A 15,770-nucleotide genomic window follows, 5' to 3' on the forward strand; every position below is an offset into this window, starting at 1 on the left:
CACTGGACTTTTTACATGGTCACGCATAGGCGTCGGCTACGCGTGCGCGTCGTATGTCTGTCCTAGAAAATCCTAGAAAACCCTAAAATACCCTTAAAAAACCGCCGCGTCTTCAAGAAAAGGGTCTCTTTGGAGCGATTGATGAACTGCCGTAAAACCTTTTAGCGGCGGTTTAAAATCGCAGCAAAGACAAGGATAAAAAGCAATAAGAGAGAAAGAATAGAGAAGTGTTAAGGCGAGCTTACTAACTATGACAGAGCGCGACAGAGCCTGAGGAGGCAACCAGAGCTTGAGAAAAGCTATCTTTTGTGGATACAATTATCGTTTTATTCTTATATGAATACGCGTTTATATCTTTCATGGATACAAATGGTAATTTATTCCCCGTCTAAAAATGTGGTGTTCAAAAAGAATTGAAAAGTGTGGTTATAATATTACTCGTAATAATGTGGAGTACGTGGCAGATTTGTAGCGCCTGATTTGCAAATTACAGAAGACGGGGAGTGACTAATGCATGTTTGTGAGTGGCAGCAGTGTCAATGGCTGCTCCTCTTTTTCTAAGATATCCAAATTTCCACACACTCCTTCTCAACTCTACTGCACCCAAATCTCTTTCACTTGTCAATTTCGCCAACATGGAAGCGAGTGAGATCACAGAGCAAGTGGAAGACAAAACACGTGAACAAGAGGATTTGAATGTGAAGAAGAAGAAGATCTTTGTTGCTGGAGCCACTGGAAGCACTGGGAAGAGGATCGTTGAGCAGTTGCTGAAAAAGGGTTTTTCTGTCAAGGCTGGGGTTAGAGACTTAGACAAGGCCAGGGCCTCACTTTCCTCTAACAACCCCTCTCTTCAATTTGTAAGCTTTTTTTCTATTTCTCAGAAAATTTAAGAAATTTAAAGTAACAGTATTTGATATAGGTACATGAATACATGACTAAAGATGATGTTTTGTGTATTATAGGGTGTAACACACTAAAACTAGTCTCTAGTTGAACCAATGTTCATATCAAGATCTTATAATTCAGTTCAATTTTTAGTCACAGTGGCCATTTAGGGTTAATGTACAACTATATTCACTGGTTAGGTAACTCAAATGTAGCTACACCACTAAGACTAGTTGTATCATGAGTCAATGAGTGAGTTTGTGTGCAGGTAAAAGCGGATGTCACAGAAGGTTCTGACAAGCTAGCTGAAGCAATTGGTGATGATTCGGATGCAGTAGTATGCGCCACGGGCTTTCGGCCAGGGTGGGATTTGCTTGCTCCATGGAAGGTTTGTCATTTTGATAATGTAGTAGTTGAATGAATAACCTTGTTGTTATATGTTAGTGCCCTTCACTTTTAGTATTAGCTTATATTGATTACTGGTCTCGATTTGGTCAAGTAGAAATTTTGATTATGTGAACTCAAGGTGATCATTGGTGCAAGCACATTCGTTAATTCTGAATCTATGATGCTAAAAGTTCTGGAGAAGCTGGTTCTGTATGTACTAGAAAGTGGGTACATTATACAACAAAGTTGTGATGTGTTTCCTTCAATCGTGTGAAAGTAGCTGGATTTAGTTTTTCCATGTATGTTTTCTGCACTTTGATTTCATGCTGTGCCTCTTGTTTTAGTAAAGTGACATGATATTGGATTCCCTTCTTTGAGTTGCAATGTATGTGGATTCCCACACTGCATCCATTGTTGGAAATATTATGACTGTTTGTCCCGTGTAAACAAGATGAGTTCATGAGAACAATAACTGAATTACAAAGTTAAATTCACCATTAAAGCAAAAGAAAATTGTAGGAAGGGTGGATTATGCAGTGCTGTCATATAACCAAAGTCCACGTTTTTTCAGGTTGACAATTTTGGCACAGTAAACCTAGTCGAAGCATGCAGGAAACGTAATGTTAACAGATTCATTCTTATCAGTTCCATCTTAGTCAATGGAGCAGCAATGGGACAGCTACTTAATCCAGCTTATATCTTTCTCAATGTTTTTGGACTCACCTTAGTAGCAAAACTACAAGCAGAACAATATATCAGGAAATCCGGCATAAATTACACGATAATTAGACCTGGTGGTTTGAAAAACGATCCTCCTTCTGGAAACGTTGTTATGGAACCAGAGGTATTGACTACACTTCTGACCTTCTATTGCATTTCCACAAGGTAATTTTAGTCTAGTTGTAGAACCATTTTGGGAAAAAAAAAGAATTGATTTTCTTTGTATCAGGATACTCTTTCTGAGGGTTCCATATCCAGAGATCAAGTTGCAGAGGTAGCTGTGGAGGCATTGGTTTATCCTGAGGCATCTTATAAAGTTGTGGAGATAGTGGCTCGCCCTGATGCTCCTAAGCGCTCGTATCATGATCTTTTTGGTTCCATATGACAGCAATGACTTCTCAATATTGCAGACTGGCGAATTAGTTTTGGGGTTCTTTTGCTTTCTTGTAACAAATATCATGTCTTACTGTCATCTCTTCCCACGTTTGTTGCTTCACCTAATTGGTGTGGAAGAATGATATGTGTATATATTTAGACATATATTTTTTTTTACTGTGTATGAGTTAAGGCGGAATCATTGATAAAGAATTCACTTTGAGTACTCTTTATCCAACATTTTCCAGATTTAGATTCTTAGGAGTTTCTTGAAGTAAATATTAGCATAGATGGGACACTTGACAGGTACATAATTTAAATGTCAAATCACAATATTTAGATGAAATACATGTTCCAACTCTCCTTACACAAACCTAATGAAAATAAAAGAATCAAAGCATGCCATTGTCTACTCTCTCAACCAACAGATTACCAGGTTTAGATGAACCAAGCAACTGCAAAAGCTGCAACACCAAGAGCAGCTTCAGCACTGTGATACACTCCTGCGCTTTCCATCGGTGTTGGGGGAATGGCAGCAACATCTTCAACTACACGCTCCGCCACCTCACAATGAGCACAAACCAGAAACAGCATAGCCATAACATAAATAGTGAAAACTACGGCAACCCTGAAAGCTTCCATCTTTTCAGTTAGCTCGCTCACTTGATCAAAGAACTTCAAGTGAAGTGATGCTAACTTGTCTTTCAAATAGTCGAGATGGAAAATGAAAATGCAAAACTACAACTCCTTTTATTGTTGATATTTTAGACAAGTTAGCAACTTTAAGCTGTAATGTGCAGCTTTGACAGTAAACATAATGATTTGAATGTGTTGGGGTTAATAAGCATTTGAATCATAAGCATTATTAAGCATGCTAATACGATTGCAGGGTTGTCAATAGTAAAATATGCAAAATATATAGAAACTTTGTCGTAAAGTAACAAAGATAAATCATTTAAAAAGTATGCTGCTCGTGCAAGTGATGCAAAAACAATGCTACACGTAGCTTGGTATGAGTTTATGTTGCCCTTATTACACTTCAAATTATTGAGGAGGGTGCTTTATAAATTTGTGGGAACAACGTGTTAGGTAATCTGAGCCTCTTTAGCTGGCAAAAAGGATCTTAACAGATAAAAAACAATGGTCAGGATAATTCTTTATGTCTTATGAGTGATTAATAAATACCAATCAACAGGGGAAAAAAGTTCTAACTTCTAATGAATGAAGCTTAGGAGATAATAAAATATAGTAAGAGACACTGTTACCAAATTGCAGTGCCGGATATAGTATATATGCATATAAAATCAAACCCAGGGATTCTACACGATATATCTTCAATAGTTAGTCAATTATTATTTTTGCTTATCATTAAACATCTTACCAGTTATAACGTCGATGTCAGGATGGCCGAGTGGTCTAAGGCGCCAGACTCAAGTTCTGGTCTTCGAAAGAGGGCGTGGGTTCAAATCCCACTTCTGACATTTTTGCATGGTTTTTTTCTTTTCCGTCAGTTTTTCCTCATTGAAATTGTAACTTATCTTCCACTTCCTTCCAAGACAATTTCTATTAGATGCTAGTTTCTTGGACCAACATTACATTACTTTATATGAGTATTGAGAGTATTCAACCATTTTTTTGTTCTTTCGACCCCGAATATATCAATTTATTATGCTTCCCAATCATCGAACAATCTGCCTAGGAGCCAAAACTAGGTCAATTTTTTTCTCTGGAAATGTCCACTGAAATAGGTCAATGTAGGATCATCGAGTTAGGAATGCCGTAGTTTTGCTTTTAACAATTTGAGTATTTAACGACAAAAATGGAGATTAAATAAGAATATTGATATTTGGCAACATGCCTGAGGCACAAAGATATTAAGAGAATGACAACCAATATTTTCCCTCGTTTTAACTGTTTTACACTTTTCTTACCTTCAATCGAAATTCAATATTTCATGTAAACAATGACCAAACTACATCATGTACAACATGGGAGTAACACATTGTGGTTCTTTTGCCAACCCTTTTCCCTTTATCCTGTATCCTCACTTTCTACTTTTTGTTTGTTTGTTGGAACTAATGATTTTCGACATAAAAAAGGACAAAAATTCCTCATGATGAAGAGCTTTTGGTCTGCTTCACATTCAATTCCACATGCCCTTCTTCAGATAAGAAAACAAAAAATCGAGCTTCCCAGACACTGATTCATCATAAATTATTTTAGCACTTGGTGTAGTCATCATGTGTTCTTTATGTCAGATCCAAGTCCTTTGGTTGTGGCTTTCAGTTGCTCCAGCTTCTTCCGAAGATATGCTTGTTTCAGTTTCTCACGATGAGCAGCTACCTGCTCCTGTCTGCGATGTTTGATTTCAGAGGCCTTTTCTCTTGCTCGATTAGCTTCTTCATGAACTTCCCTGCAAAGCAAAAATCATTAAAGCAATTGGATTAGCATAGATTCACGATGTTAAACAGTAAAGTTCACAGCGGAAATCGAAACATAGAAGCAGCCTATGTTCCCCTCTTGACTTCCCCCAAAAAGGATAGAATGGACATTTTCATGGTTGCCTTCCTAGAGGTTCCTATACTTAAGTTATTCCAGAAGATCATAATAGAATGAATAATTACTTTACCAAGTAAAGTATTTACCATATTATGGTTGAGGCATGTATTATTATTATAATGCTTGCCAACATAATAGTTAACTCAATCCAGCAATTGAACTGGACACCATTCAACAACTTGCCCTTATGAAAGCCACAAAGAGGATGTGTTAAAGAAGGGTAAACAATATCAGCTACAACTTATTGTAACTACTTCCTCCAAAAACCAAAGCTCAACCTAAAGAATGCAGAGAATTTCACAAGAAATCCCAGTATATGATTAGATTTGGGTTTCTCAGTTCTCATTCCTGATTCGAACAGCTGAAGACTCAAAACACTACCATTTTCACCACTATTGCCAAACAGATTTAAAAGCTTTGCATTAACTCATCCTTCCTAACCACTAAATCCAAATAAAAAAGGCCTTTTCAGAAAACAAATCACTCCAACATTTATTTATATAAAAAGAAAAGGATCAATCCCATACCAGATATTGCGCTTATGCTCAGCATTATCAACAGCTCCAACTGTTCGCCCCAGCCCAACCTTTTTCACATCCAACATCACAGAAGCATCATTATCAGCGACTTCATTTTCTCGCAGCACAGTCTCAGCAGCATCACGATTTTCCAGCTGTGGCAACTCATCCTGCTCAATACCCTTACGAAAAAAATCTACACAATACTTCTCTTGATCCTCTTCATCAGACAGCTCACCTCTAACCAACTTTTCATACAGCTCGGCCTTCCTCTCCAGCGCTGCATAGCTCACTGATCCATCATTAACCGCTTTTAACTCAAGTTTATCCCTGCAAAATCAGCATCCAGACTTTAGCTCACAATAGCAGAATACAACATATTACAACAACAAAAACATCAAAGAATCAAGTAAGACTGCGACAAAAAAACAAATGAAAGCCAAATCATTACATCCAGATTAATCATCATTAGCCACAAAATTTCAATAAAAATTTTCACGAAAGCTAGCCGGTGCCAATTTCAATGGACATGACAATTCATAACATTGGAAAATAAAACATTCAAATCAAGACACAACGGAATTATCATAATATTCCAAATTAATTAATTGAAATAAACCAATCGGATTAACTTCTAATTAAGCAGAAAATGGAAGAAATTTCGGTAACATACTTGTGATCGCGTGCTTCAACACCAGAATTCTTGGCGGAGAAGGAATCTTTGGGAGCGATCTTGCTCTTGGCGCGTTGGTACTCGGCGTCGGGGCCGGCGAGTTCCCTAGACTTCTTGGAATCTTCCTGAGACTTGTAGAGCTCGGCCTTCAACTCCATCATCGACGACGCACCCACGCCCTCTATGGCGCGGTGCTTCTTCGGCATTATCGACGATTCCGTTAGCCATCCCAGCGATTCAACTACCATCCTCTTCTTCCCGTTCCCTTCTTCCCCCATTCCACTACCTAATTCGGAATGATTTAGGGTTTTCTGATTTTCTCCGATTTGGGAATTTCAATTGCTAGGGTTTCCTTCGCGCTAATTTCGTTAACAACGCTTTTTAAGTTTTAACCGGTTGGTTCACTAAGCCAGACTTAAATAAACCGGGTTAGTATACTCCAAAAATGCAATATTGCAATTTCACCCCTATTTCTCGGTGACCAGCTCTTTCATCACCTTTGCTGCTGCTTCTGAAACTGACATCTCTGGAGGAGTCTCAGGTATTTCTCTCACTCTTCTGTTTAATAAAGCAAGCTCTTTGAATTCAGTATTAAGCGGGTTGGGTTGATATTTTGCAGTCTCTATAATCCTGAACTAAAACTAACACTATTGCATTCTATTAATCATGGGTTTTAATGGGATTCTCCTACGACTCTGAATATGCCGAATGTGAGCTGCTTCCTCGAAATTGGTGCACAAGTATGATGGTTCTTGGTTTGATCAAAGGAATGATTGATAGTTCAAATATGTAGCTTGAAGGGGTTGTCTGGAAGGAATGTTTAGGTTGTGCAACGAAGGTGTTTGATTAAATGCCTCGAAGAAATATGAGTTCTTTGAATTTTATAGTTTTCTCCCTGCTTACCTTTACTAGGTTTAATTTTCGGGAAATTTTGTAGATGAGCAAGTTCAATTGATGAATTAAATTTAATAGCATTTAAAATTCTGTAAAACTTTAAAAATTCATTATCCAAGCACAATTTATAATGATTGGTGCATCAAGGAACCATTGCTACACCTTGAATCCAGATGCCGTTTTTATGAAAAGTCGTGGCTGCTGTTTCTTTCATTCGTGTGTTTTTATCCATCACTAACATAATTTATGCCCCCCCACAAACCATAAATATGCCGACTAAATCAGGTTAGAGCTATAAGCCTTAATTGAACTGTTATGGGGAGTGAAGAAGCAAAGGATCCCTTCAAAGGGGTGGATTGGAAAGCTGTTGGTGGTGAGATGCAGCAGAATCCTAGTGCTAAACCGGCCTTGAAGAAACGGCTCCCCAAGAAAGTTAGGCAAATCCCGGAATACTATTTTCTTCCTCGATGGCCATTATGGAAGGCGTTCGGCTTCTGCAGCATATGCATTGCTGGTGGAGTAGGTGCTGGAATGCTAGTGGAGGCCTGGATTGAAAAGAAAGTTAAAGGTATTCTTGCTCTCTTCTCTTTTGATTGTTTGGAAACCAGTGACTATGTTCTTAGTTTAAACTTCATATTGGACATTCTTACCATAAAATTGTTTTTTATTGCTGCAGAGGATGGAGGGGTTATATGGGAGTTCGATAAGTAAACTCGTGATGGGCAAGCAATGTCCACTGTGCTCCGCACACATTGAATTTAGGGTGTTTATGTGATCTTTCGGGAAAAAATTTAAATGTGTGACTATATTTTTCTTTTGGGGAAATTTGAGGCATTGAGATTTCAAACAGCACCTATAATTATGACATCCTTTTGCACATTTACTTTATCATTCACACTAAATCACACATATGAACTCTTATAGGGAAAGGTTAGTATTTTGCGGTTTTAGTATAGTATGAGAAAGAAATGGAAATGATAAACTATCTTTGCAGAACACTAGACTAAACACACCGCGCAAGCTGTATGCAGGATCTTGTCCGTCACTACTCTATCCCAATCCATGTAATGATTCGTTGGATCCCCTGGTAACATTAGGGTAGAAAATGGAAATTTAGTTTCACGAATCACGAAAATGTACAACTCAGCAACAAAAGATAAAATGTCGATTGCTTTAGAGTGTGCGGTTTTAAGCTAGTGGGTGACCAGAGAAATGCTCAAGTGAGACCACTTGCCCGTACTGAAATAGATAATCAGGCATATGAATATGGTGCCTTAATATGAACAGAGAACTACCCAAAAACAAAAAATAAACTAAGGTTAACAACAATCTTCATGGTCGATTACATAAAATTCTGACTCCTACAAGCTCCACTGCATTTGTTTTTTCCTTTGGTTGAATGTTACTATGAATGAAAGGAAGATGGACAAACTCTGGAGAATGAAAATCCCTTCCATCATGTCGACTGCAGAGGATGCGAACATCAAATTCTTCTCCCTGAAATTCATTCATAGTATGTTAAAATTAAAAAGCTTTAAAACTGCAAACCTCGTCAAAATCTTTCAAATAAATTATCTAAACTCATGCGTTCATCACCCTCATTTTTGTTTTTTTATTTCCTGGCTATAAGAATAGACTATTTGGATAAATAAAATAACAGGGCAGATACATTTTGATTATGACAAAAAAAAGCCATTGATCTATGAAATCGCATACTTGCCAGAAGAATTTTTGTACAAGAGATTGTTCAACCCATCTTACATCTTATGATATCATATGCACCCTTCCATCAGCTATCATCACTCTATTGTCATCTTCCAATTTCTGAAATTCCAAAAAAGACCCAATGATAATGGAGTATTGGAGTTCATGCGGAAAACAGGACACAACAAAGTATACGGAAGCTCATACCTTTAGTAGGTCCAATATATCTTGGGAGCTGTAACTGGAATCAGCTCCTTTGATAACAGTCTCTAAATCTGCAATGGATATAACATCCAGGCGATTGCCACGCATGTGCTGACCAAACAGAGAATTAAACGCTTCGATTCTACATGTCAATGCAGACAAAGTTACATCATATAAAAAACATGTAGAAATATAATAAATAATAATATAGAAAATCCCAAAGATCTTATTAAACATCCTCCAAGATGCTAAAGAAAATAGTTCTTCATTCATTTAGTAATTTAGCGGGATGTCAAAATCTCTTCGGAGGATAAATAAATTCTCAAACAAAGTTGTTGAGAGACCTTTCAGGAGTGAGACTGGCTGCAGATTGAGCAGCTGGTGTATCATCATCTACTTCCATGGCATCTGACGTTGACCTAGCAAACAGAAACAAAGAAAACGAGGGTCTCAAGATTTCATTAATAACCAACTAATTTACTGAAAGGAGACGTCAATGTCGAGGTATCAATAATGCCCTTATGACATAATTTAGCTTCTGGATTAAAATATGGAAGTATGAGTTTCTCCACAATGTAAAGTATATCATTGCTCACCTTCTTCGAGTTCTTGGACCATGATCAGCACCATCATCTCCACCAGCATCATGTTCCGCCTTACGCTTTCTCTCAAGTTCTTTTTCCCTCTCTAGCTCACGCTCCTCCATTTCTGTTAATTCTTTGTGATATATTGCAAAATTAAGAACCTTCAGAGCAGCATCAACATCAGACTTTGAAACCTGCCGGCTCAACTTCAATTTGGCATGAGCCGTTGAGAGACGTATTATAGTTTCTAGCGTTCTGGCAGTTATAGGAAGTGTTCCTCCAGTCTGCATGAAGCCAAAAAGATATCAATAAAATCTTAAACCATCTGTACAATAACAAAAAAACTGATATGCCTTCGGCTAGCAGCTAATGCTCACCTTTGCATTTGAGTTGGCACTTCTGAGCTCAGCATATGCTGTGGCAATTTGCTCAGAAGCCTGTAGATAAAATTCAGATCTAGTCACACGTGAATATATTGGATGGGATGTAATCGCAACCACCATTTAAAGAATCAGTCTTAAGAGGAAGAATTCATTTGTGGCAATTGCAATATAGATGAACAGGCTTTAAAATGAGCAAAAAATAACAGGATGGTAATGCTTTTGAAAACAGGAAGCGGAAAGGGCACATCACCTCATCAGAAAGTTCAGGTTGAATCCTATGCTTAGCATAATGGATATACTTTTTAAGAAACTTTATCGTGAGAGTATCACGTTTGCGACCCCTTTCAGTCTTCTTTCCATGCAGCATTCTGTTATATTTTACAAACACAGACGATTCAGTCTCTGCTTCGTCTTCTCTTCCATACCTTGAGCTCCCATCAAGTGCTGCCCCACCTGCTTTGGGGAGATAAATTAAATAAAAATGTTCACTATCATGTATATCAAGCATTTGAAAATGGGTTATCTACCTCCATCAGTAGCAGGTCGAAATCGATGCATACGCAAGACATGCTCCGATATATGACGATCAATATCGGGATCCATTTGATCCAACACAATAAACAGTAAATCAAACCGAGAAAGTAAGGAGTCTGGAAGTCCAATATTTTTTGTCGGAGTAAGTGATCGATCATACTGTAGAACCACACAGAAAAGCCATCTTGTTAAAAGAAATCATACATTCAGCATAAAATGTTCAAAACTTAGTAATTTTAAACTGGATGGCAAATTAAAAAATGGGATGCCACTTACACTTCCATATATGGGATTTGCAGCAGCCACCACACTGCATCGTGCATTAAGTGATGCATGAATGCCAGCTTTTGCAATAGTCACAGTCTGTTGTTCCATAACTTCATGTATGGCAACACGATCTTGATCATTCATCTTGTCAAATTCATCAATGCAGACAACACCTCTGTCAGCAAGAACCATTGCCCCAGCTTCCAGGCGTCTTTCCCCTGGTGAAAAGTAACTATAATTTGCATTGCAAACGTAATAATATATGTTCCATATGGAAATTAGTATTGAAGGATCTTTACCTGTTTCTTGATCTGAAGTAACAGCTGCTGTCAAACCAACCCCAGAAGAACCCCTACCCGTAGTTGATATGGCCAAAGGAGCAATATTCATAATTGCTCTTAGGAGTTGGGACTTGGCGACAGAGGGATCACCGACCATCATCATGTTGATGTCACTAAAAGAAGCAAGACAAAGTAGCATTGTGAATTTCATATGCAAAGAATATTGCAAGACATGAATGCAAAATAAGAATATATAAACCACAGCTTTATAATGCAACCTACAGCAAGTCAGCAACAGAGGTGATAAGGAAAAACAACTAACCCTCGCAAGTGAGTGCCATTCTTTAAGTTCTTTTCAACTCCACTGAGCATTAACAAAATCACAGCCTTCTTAATCCATGAATGCCCATATATAGAAGGTGCAAGTGAATTACCAAGTAGGTCAAATGCATCATCTCTTTCAGCTATCTTCTTTATGTTTTTCAGGTCTTCAGGACTGTAGATTGGCGCATTAGCCTCTTTGTTGAGAAGAGACACATTGTTGGCTATGAGCACAGTCCTGAATACATATGAATCAATCAAACTCATGTCTGAGGAATGCAAGGGGCGCAAAGGAATTGTAATAGTATATAGTCTAGAGTTACCTGAATACTCCATTTACGCTTCCTTTGGTTTTACCTGGAAGAGCCTTATATATCCCTACAACAGCCACACGATCTCCAGGCTTGCAAGAATCAACAAGGTCATCCTCTGCTATGACATCCACGGTCCTTGGGAGCTGACCAGGAGCAGAGTTCTCAGGAACTTCTTGGATGGACAAGGTTTGGTGATCTTTGTACTTGCACAACCCGTACTCAGTCACCAGCAAGTTGCCTCTTTCATCCTACAACGAGCATTTAATCAGTAAAAAACATCCGGTGGTAACTTATATATCATAACGGACAGGATGGAGTTTGAGATTACCCTTGTAGGATAAACAGACCCTGTGGGCAAGCCCATGTTGGATGTAATATCACGATATTCTCGACTGGTGAATTGTCTAGTGGTGGGGCAGAAATGAACACTTTTAACAACCTTTGGCCTTACAAGCGAACCTATAAATGAACTAGGTTGTTAGCTTCAGCATGCTAAACCAGAGTTTTATTATTCTCAATATCGTGATTGTTTGTACATAAATTCACTTTAAATCAAAGACAAATGGATACGACAACAAATATGGACAACTTCCTAAAGACAAAACCAAGTGAGTACTTGTACCAAAGGCAAAACAGTACATTGAAGACACTAACAAAAATTAAACAACCTCTTATTGATTGTAATAATTTAGTCAACTATTATGAAAGAGAAATAAATTTAGAGAAGAAAGAGGGATGTAAGCTTACATTTGGTGACAATACCCTCAACACAGACCATAGAACCAATGAATTCAGAGAGAAGCTCTCTTGGCGTGACTCGGCGAGAAACGAAAGGTCCTTCAAAACCCACAAGCACCTGTTCCCCTTCCTTTAAATACTTGGGATCAATAGCACGAGCAGCATCAGTCACCGCATCACAGAAAGCTTGCATATACTCGCTCGGATTCCTCAGAATCCTAAAAGAAAAATGGATACAAAATTTTAAAAGATATATATAAAAAAGAAACTTAAGAAGTAAGTATAGCTATAGAGAAAGTTTTAGTAGTGCGAGAGAAGTGGAAACCTGTTACCCAAGTCGCGGAAGCTGTGAAGATCGGAGATGTTGACGATGAGGCGGCGGCGCTTGTGATTGATGAGCGCTTTGATCTCGTCCATGTAAATTCCCTTCCCTACCTGCACTCATTCATTCAGATTCACTCAGCAACCCAACAACGAAAAAAAGAGAAGAAGAAAAGACGAGGGAAAATCGGAGAGTGTTGATGGAATCGTACATCTTGGTCCAAGAAATCGGCGAATTCTCGCTTGTGAGCTGCCCTGACTTCTTCGTTCAAGTCCATTTTGCTGATGAGAGAGAAAGGAAGAGAGCAGAAAATGGCGATGGAGGGAGAAGACTAGAAGAGTTTAGGGAGTTCGTTCTTTTTCAGCGATGCTAGGGCTTTAGATTTGGCGGGAAAATGGAGTCAGGTGCCCGCGTCGTGGCGGGAAAAAATGACCGGTCTGTCCGGTTCCGCTCTCGTTTTTTTTTATCTTGGTCTGGTCCGGTACGATCATGGTCAGCTTTCACTTCTGGGCTTTGGGCCTTTGGTACCCAAAGAAACTATAGTTTACTTTTTAAAACAACTAGAAAACTATCTAGACCCAATATCTTCTTAAAAATGATATCCAGTAAAAAAAATGTCTTGGCCTTAAATATCAATCATGAGAAATTGCTAATGACTTCATAATCAAGTGGTGTTTTATGAGACCGAATATCAGGGTCTGAATCTGGAAGGATAAAAAAGTAATTTAAGCCGGGGTTTTCTCGTCATCAACAAACTATGTTACGAGTATAACATGAAAAGGATTAATCCAATTACGTAGGCATACTTACCGAATGTTTAAAATAAAAACGAGAAAATATTTTTTTTCTTTGTCCTGAAATTTACTACAAATTTTAAAAATACTCATAAGGTTTACTTTGTTTTAATTTTACTTTAAAAAATTTCGATTCACATAAATTCTACCTTTTTAGTTAACGTTATTCAAATCATTAATAGATATTAGTGATATGGCAAAATAGAGTGTCTGATATGATAAGAAGAGTAAAATTTCCAAAATATCCTTACGTGAGTAACCATTTATCTTCTCTTTTTTAAATGATTTTTCAAATTTTTTCTTCTTAGCTATGAAAAAAAACAAAACCAGAGAACTGAGTCACACAAACACGAACAGACTTGGAGGGAGGAGAACGTCACACCATTCTCTTCAAACCACTGTGACAATGCCATCGACATCGAGTAAATCCTCAAAGTGATCCGTGAGATTGATGTCGTGTATTAAAATCGTCCCTGAGATTCCAATTGTACCAATAACGTCCCTAAGATTGAAAAAATTGCACCACATTAGTCCCTAACCCGTTTTCCGTTAACGGTGCGCTAACGTGGCTTGATGACGTGGACCTTTGGTGACACGTGTCACCTCATGGTTTAAAAAGCTTAAAGTATTAAACAGAAGTCATAAAAGGTGGTTCTCTAAGAGTAGCTAAGCCTATCTTAACTTAATCTTGAATCTAAGTCACATTGCCTTTCCTCCATACCTCCATCTCCGATAACATATCACAGACAAATAAGCAGATAAAGGCAAATACAAGAAGGTTACAAATACTGCAGATAGCAAATATACATTTAACATAGCAAATACACTTAGGCACACCCAGTTAATGCATAAACAAGTAATTCAAGTAATATGCACATGATGCATGCCTGTCCTATGGCTGATGAGTCTCATCTGTCGGTTATCAAGCCAACCCGACAAGTCCGGTTTGCTAAACCTTTGGACTGTCCTCCGACGCGCATCCCATGAGTCTATGCATAGCTTTTTCTCATATATATATATATATATATATATATATATATATATATATATATATATATATATATATATTATCAAGCCAACCCGACAAGTCCGGTTTGCTAAACCTTTGGACTGTCCTCCGACGCGCATCCCATGAGTCTATGCATAGCTTTTTCTCATATATATATATATATATATATATATATATATATATATATCAAATCGCTCAATAGGGTACCATTCCCGGAAATTTATAAGTGCCCGGTCACCCTTACGTCATAGGGTCAACAGAGTATCGAGTTTTCAACCTGTTACACGTGGTGGCGAGCCACGGTATTTTACCTAGAGAATCTCGTATCTTAGATCATTTAATTATTCAAGCCAAGTATCATACATGATCATTCATTTGATTGTTATCACACATGATCTTTTGTAACATTTCATAATCAATTCGTCACTTTTCAATTTTACTTCACCTCCAAGTTATCACCATTTCCTAACTTCATCTGATTATCAGGTTTAATACTATTATTTATGACTAAAGGAATGAAAATAGAGGTTTAGAAGTTTGAAATAGAGTTTAAAACTCAGAAAAATCATGTTTGCTGAAAAAGAGGCCACACGTACGCGTGGGAGTGTAAAAATGCAGTTTGCGCGCGCGTCCCCTTGTCATACGTACGCGTGGACATGCATGCTGGCTCACTACGCGTAGGCATAGGGCCACTTGCGTACGCACAACCAAAATGTCCATGCCCATGCGTACGCGTGGACGTACGTTTTTCCAAAAAAACAGATCACCAGAAAGCTGCATAATCACCTGCATAATGACATAATTCACACCAAAACTTCCGACGTGCATAATTTAATTGTTTTAAATCGTTTTTCTTCCGTTCTTCAAATGGCATAAACTTTACAAACCCAATTTTCATTTAAAATAAATTGGAAACAAATTGAGGGTCCAGAAACCAAATTATAGCCCGCCGAAGTTCGGCCAAAAACTAATTTTTTATAAATCACATTAAACCTCCATCTCATTGCTTTGCCATTCACATATTAGCCATTCCTCACCTGTAACCAATTCTAAATCATACAATATCCCAGCCACATGATCTTACACCATTCTATCATCCATCACACATTAACAAGTCACATTCTCACTTTTCAACAATTTCCTCATACACTAGTTCAACATATATTCAAGCATACCACTACCAACATAATCATTTTCCATATCAAAACCAATGTAGCAACCATCATCATTACATATAACCAACCTCAACATAGATATCAAGAATACTAAGCTTTATACATTTCCACGCATTACAGCTTATCTTA

General features: G+C 37.9%; 4 protein-coding genes and 1 non-coding gene across 6 annotated transcripts; 3 read left to right on the forward strand and 2 right to left on the reverse strand.

The window, feature by feature from the left end:
• The first annotated feature begins 407 nt into the window (after positions 1-407).
• Positions 408-2,593, forward strand: LOC107631518 (NAD(P)-binding Rossmann-fold superfamily protein). Its single transcript, XM_016334983.3, has 4 exons — positions 408-857; positions 1,154-1,273; positions 1,844-2,116; positions 2,222-2,593. The coding sequence occupies exons 1-4, from the start codon at positions 540-542 to the stop codon at positions 2,375-2,377; spliced, it is 867 nt and encodes a 288-aa protein (XP_016190469.2). The 5' UTR covers positions 408-539; the 3' UTR covers positions 2,378-2,593.
• Positions 2,594-3,764: 1,171 nt separating this feature from the next.
• TRNAL-CAA (transfer RNA leucine (anticodon CAA)) lies at positions 3,765-3,848 on the forward strand. The gene has a single exon. It is a non-coding gene; the product is annotated as a tRNA-Leu (tRNA).
• Positions 3,849-4,241: 393 nt separating this feature from the next.
• On the reverse strand, positions 4,242-6,543 carry LOC107631516 (uncharacterized protein At4g18257). Its single transcript, XM_016334980.3, has 3 exons — positions 6,118-6,543; positions 5,454-5,774; positions 4,242-4,780 (listed from the first exon to the last, which is right to left on the reverse strand). Exons 1-3 carry the CDS (start codon positions 6,393-6,395, stop codon positions 4,606-4,608), a joined length of 774 nt encoding a protein of 257 aa, XP_016190466.1. The 5' UTR covers positions 6,396-6,543; the 3' UTR covers positions 4,242-4,605.
• LOC107631517 (krueppel-like factor) lies at positions 6,541-7,894 on the forward strand. The gene is made up of 3 exons (XM_016334981.3): positions 6,541-6,658; positions 7,297-7,579; positions 7,688-7,894. The coding sequence occupies exons 2-3, from the start codon at positions 7,327-7,329 to the stop codon at positions 7,720-7,722; spliced, it is 288 nt and encodes a 95-aa protein (XP_016190467.1). The 5' UTR covers positions 6,541-6,658; positions 7,297-7,326; the 3' UTR covers positions 7,723-7,894.
• A 254-nt stretch (positions 7,895-8,148) lies between these two features.
• MCM3 (Minichromosome maintenance (MCM2/3/5) family protein) lies at positions 8,149-13,101 on the reverse strand. Of its 2 annotated transcripts, none has more exons than XM_016334977.3 (16): positions 12,875-13,101; positions 12,667-12,776; positions 12,351-12,559; positions 11,932-12,062; positions 11,613-11,851; positions 11,291-11,527; positions 10,987-11,141; positions 10,697-10,905; positions 10,414-10,579; positions 10,137-10,339; positions 9,881-9,940; positions 9,516-9,787; positions 9,264-9,338; positions 8,923-9,061; positions 8,732-8,835; positions 8,149-8,508 (listed from the first exon to the last, which is right to left on the reverse strand). In XM_016334977.3, exons 1-15 carry the CDS (start codon positions 12,938-12,940, stop codon positions 8,776-8,778), a joined length of 2,331 nt encoding a protein of 776 aa, XP_016190463.1. In that variant the 5' UTR covers positions 12,941-13,101; the 3' UTR covers positions 8,149-8,508; positions 8,732-8,775. The 2 variants fall into 2 exon arrangements, with proteins under 2 accessions (XP_016190463.1, XP_016190465.1); XM_016334979.3 differs by having other exon boundaries at positions 8,773-8,835; positions 12,875-13,031.
• Positions 13,102-15,770: the final 2,669 nt, after the last annotated feature.

Source organism: Arachis ipaensis, chromosome B3 (genome assembly GCF_059453495.1).
Source record: "Arachis ipaensis isolate K30076 ecotype BB chromosome B3, ASM5945349v1, whole genome shotgun sequence".
In the NCBI taxonomy this organism is placed as follows: Eukaryota; Viridiplantae; Streptophyta; class Magnoliopsida; order Fabales; family Fabaceae; genus Arachis; species Arachis ipaensis.

Coding starts and splice junctions, on each gene's coding strand:
- LOC107631518 (XM_016334983.3), top strand. CDS start 540: ATGGCTGCTCCTCTTTTTCTAAGATATCCAAATTTCCACACACTCCTT. Junction 1,274..1,843: donor ATTTGCTTGCTCCATGGAAG/GTTTGTCATTTT, acceptor ACGTTTTTTCAG/GTTGACAATTTTGGCACAGT. Junction 2,117..2,221: donor ACGTTGTTATGGAACCAGAG/GTATTGACTACA, acceptor TCTTTGTATCAG/GATACTCTTTCTGAGGGTTC.
- LOC107631516 (XM_016334980.3), bottom strand. CDS start 6,395: ATGGGGGAAGAAGGGAACGGGAAGAAGAGGATGGTAGTTGAATCGCTG. Junction 5,775..6,117: donor GTTGAAGCACGCGATCACAA/GTATGTTACCGA, acceptor CTGATTTTGCAG/GGATAAACTTGAGTTAAAAG. Junction 4,781..5,453: donor GAGCATAAGCGCAATATCTG/GTATGGGATTGA, acceptor TTTGCTTTGCAG/GGAAGTTCATGAAGAAGCTA.
- LOC107631517 (XM_016334981.3), top strand. CDS start 7,327: ATGGGGAGTGAAGAAGCAAAGGATCCCTTCAAAGGGGTGGATTGGAAA. Junction 7,580..7,687: donor GATTGAAAAGAAAGTTAAAG/GTATTCTTGCTC, acceptor TTATTGCTGCAG/AGGATGGAGGGGTTATATGG.
- MCM3 (XM_016334977.3), bottom strand. CDS start 12,940: ATGGACTTGAACGAAGAAGTCAGGGCAGCTCACAAGCGAGAATTCGCC. Junction 9,339..9,515: donor GGTCCAAGAACTCGAAGAAG/GTGAGCAATGAT, acceptor TCTGTTTGCTAG/GTCAACGTCAGATGCCATGG. Junction 8,836..8,922: donor ATATATTGGACCTACTAAAG/GTATGAGCTTCC, acceptor TTGGAATTTCAG/AAATTGGAAGATGACAATAG.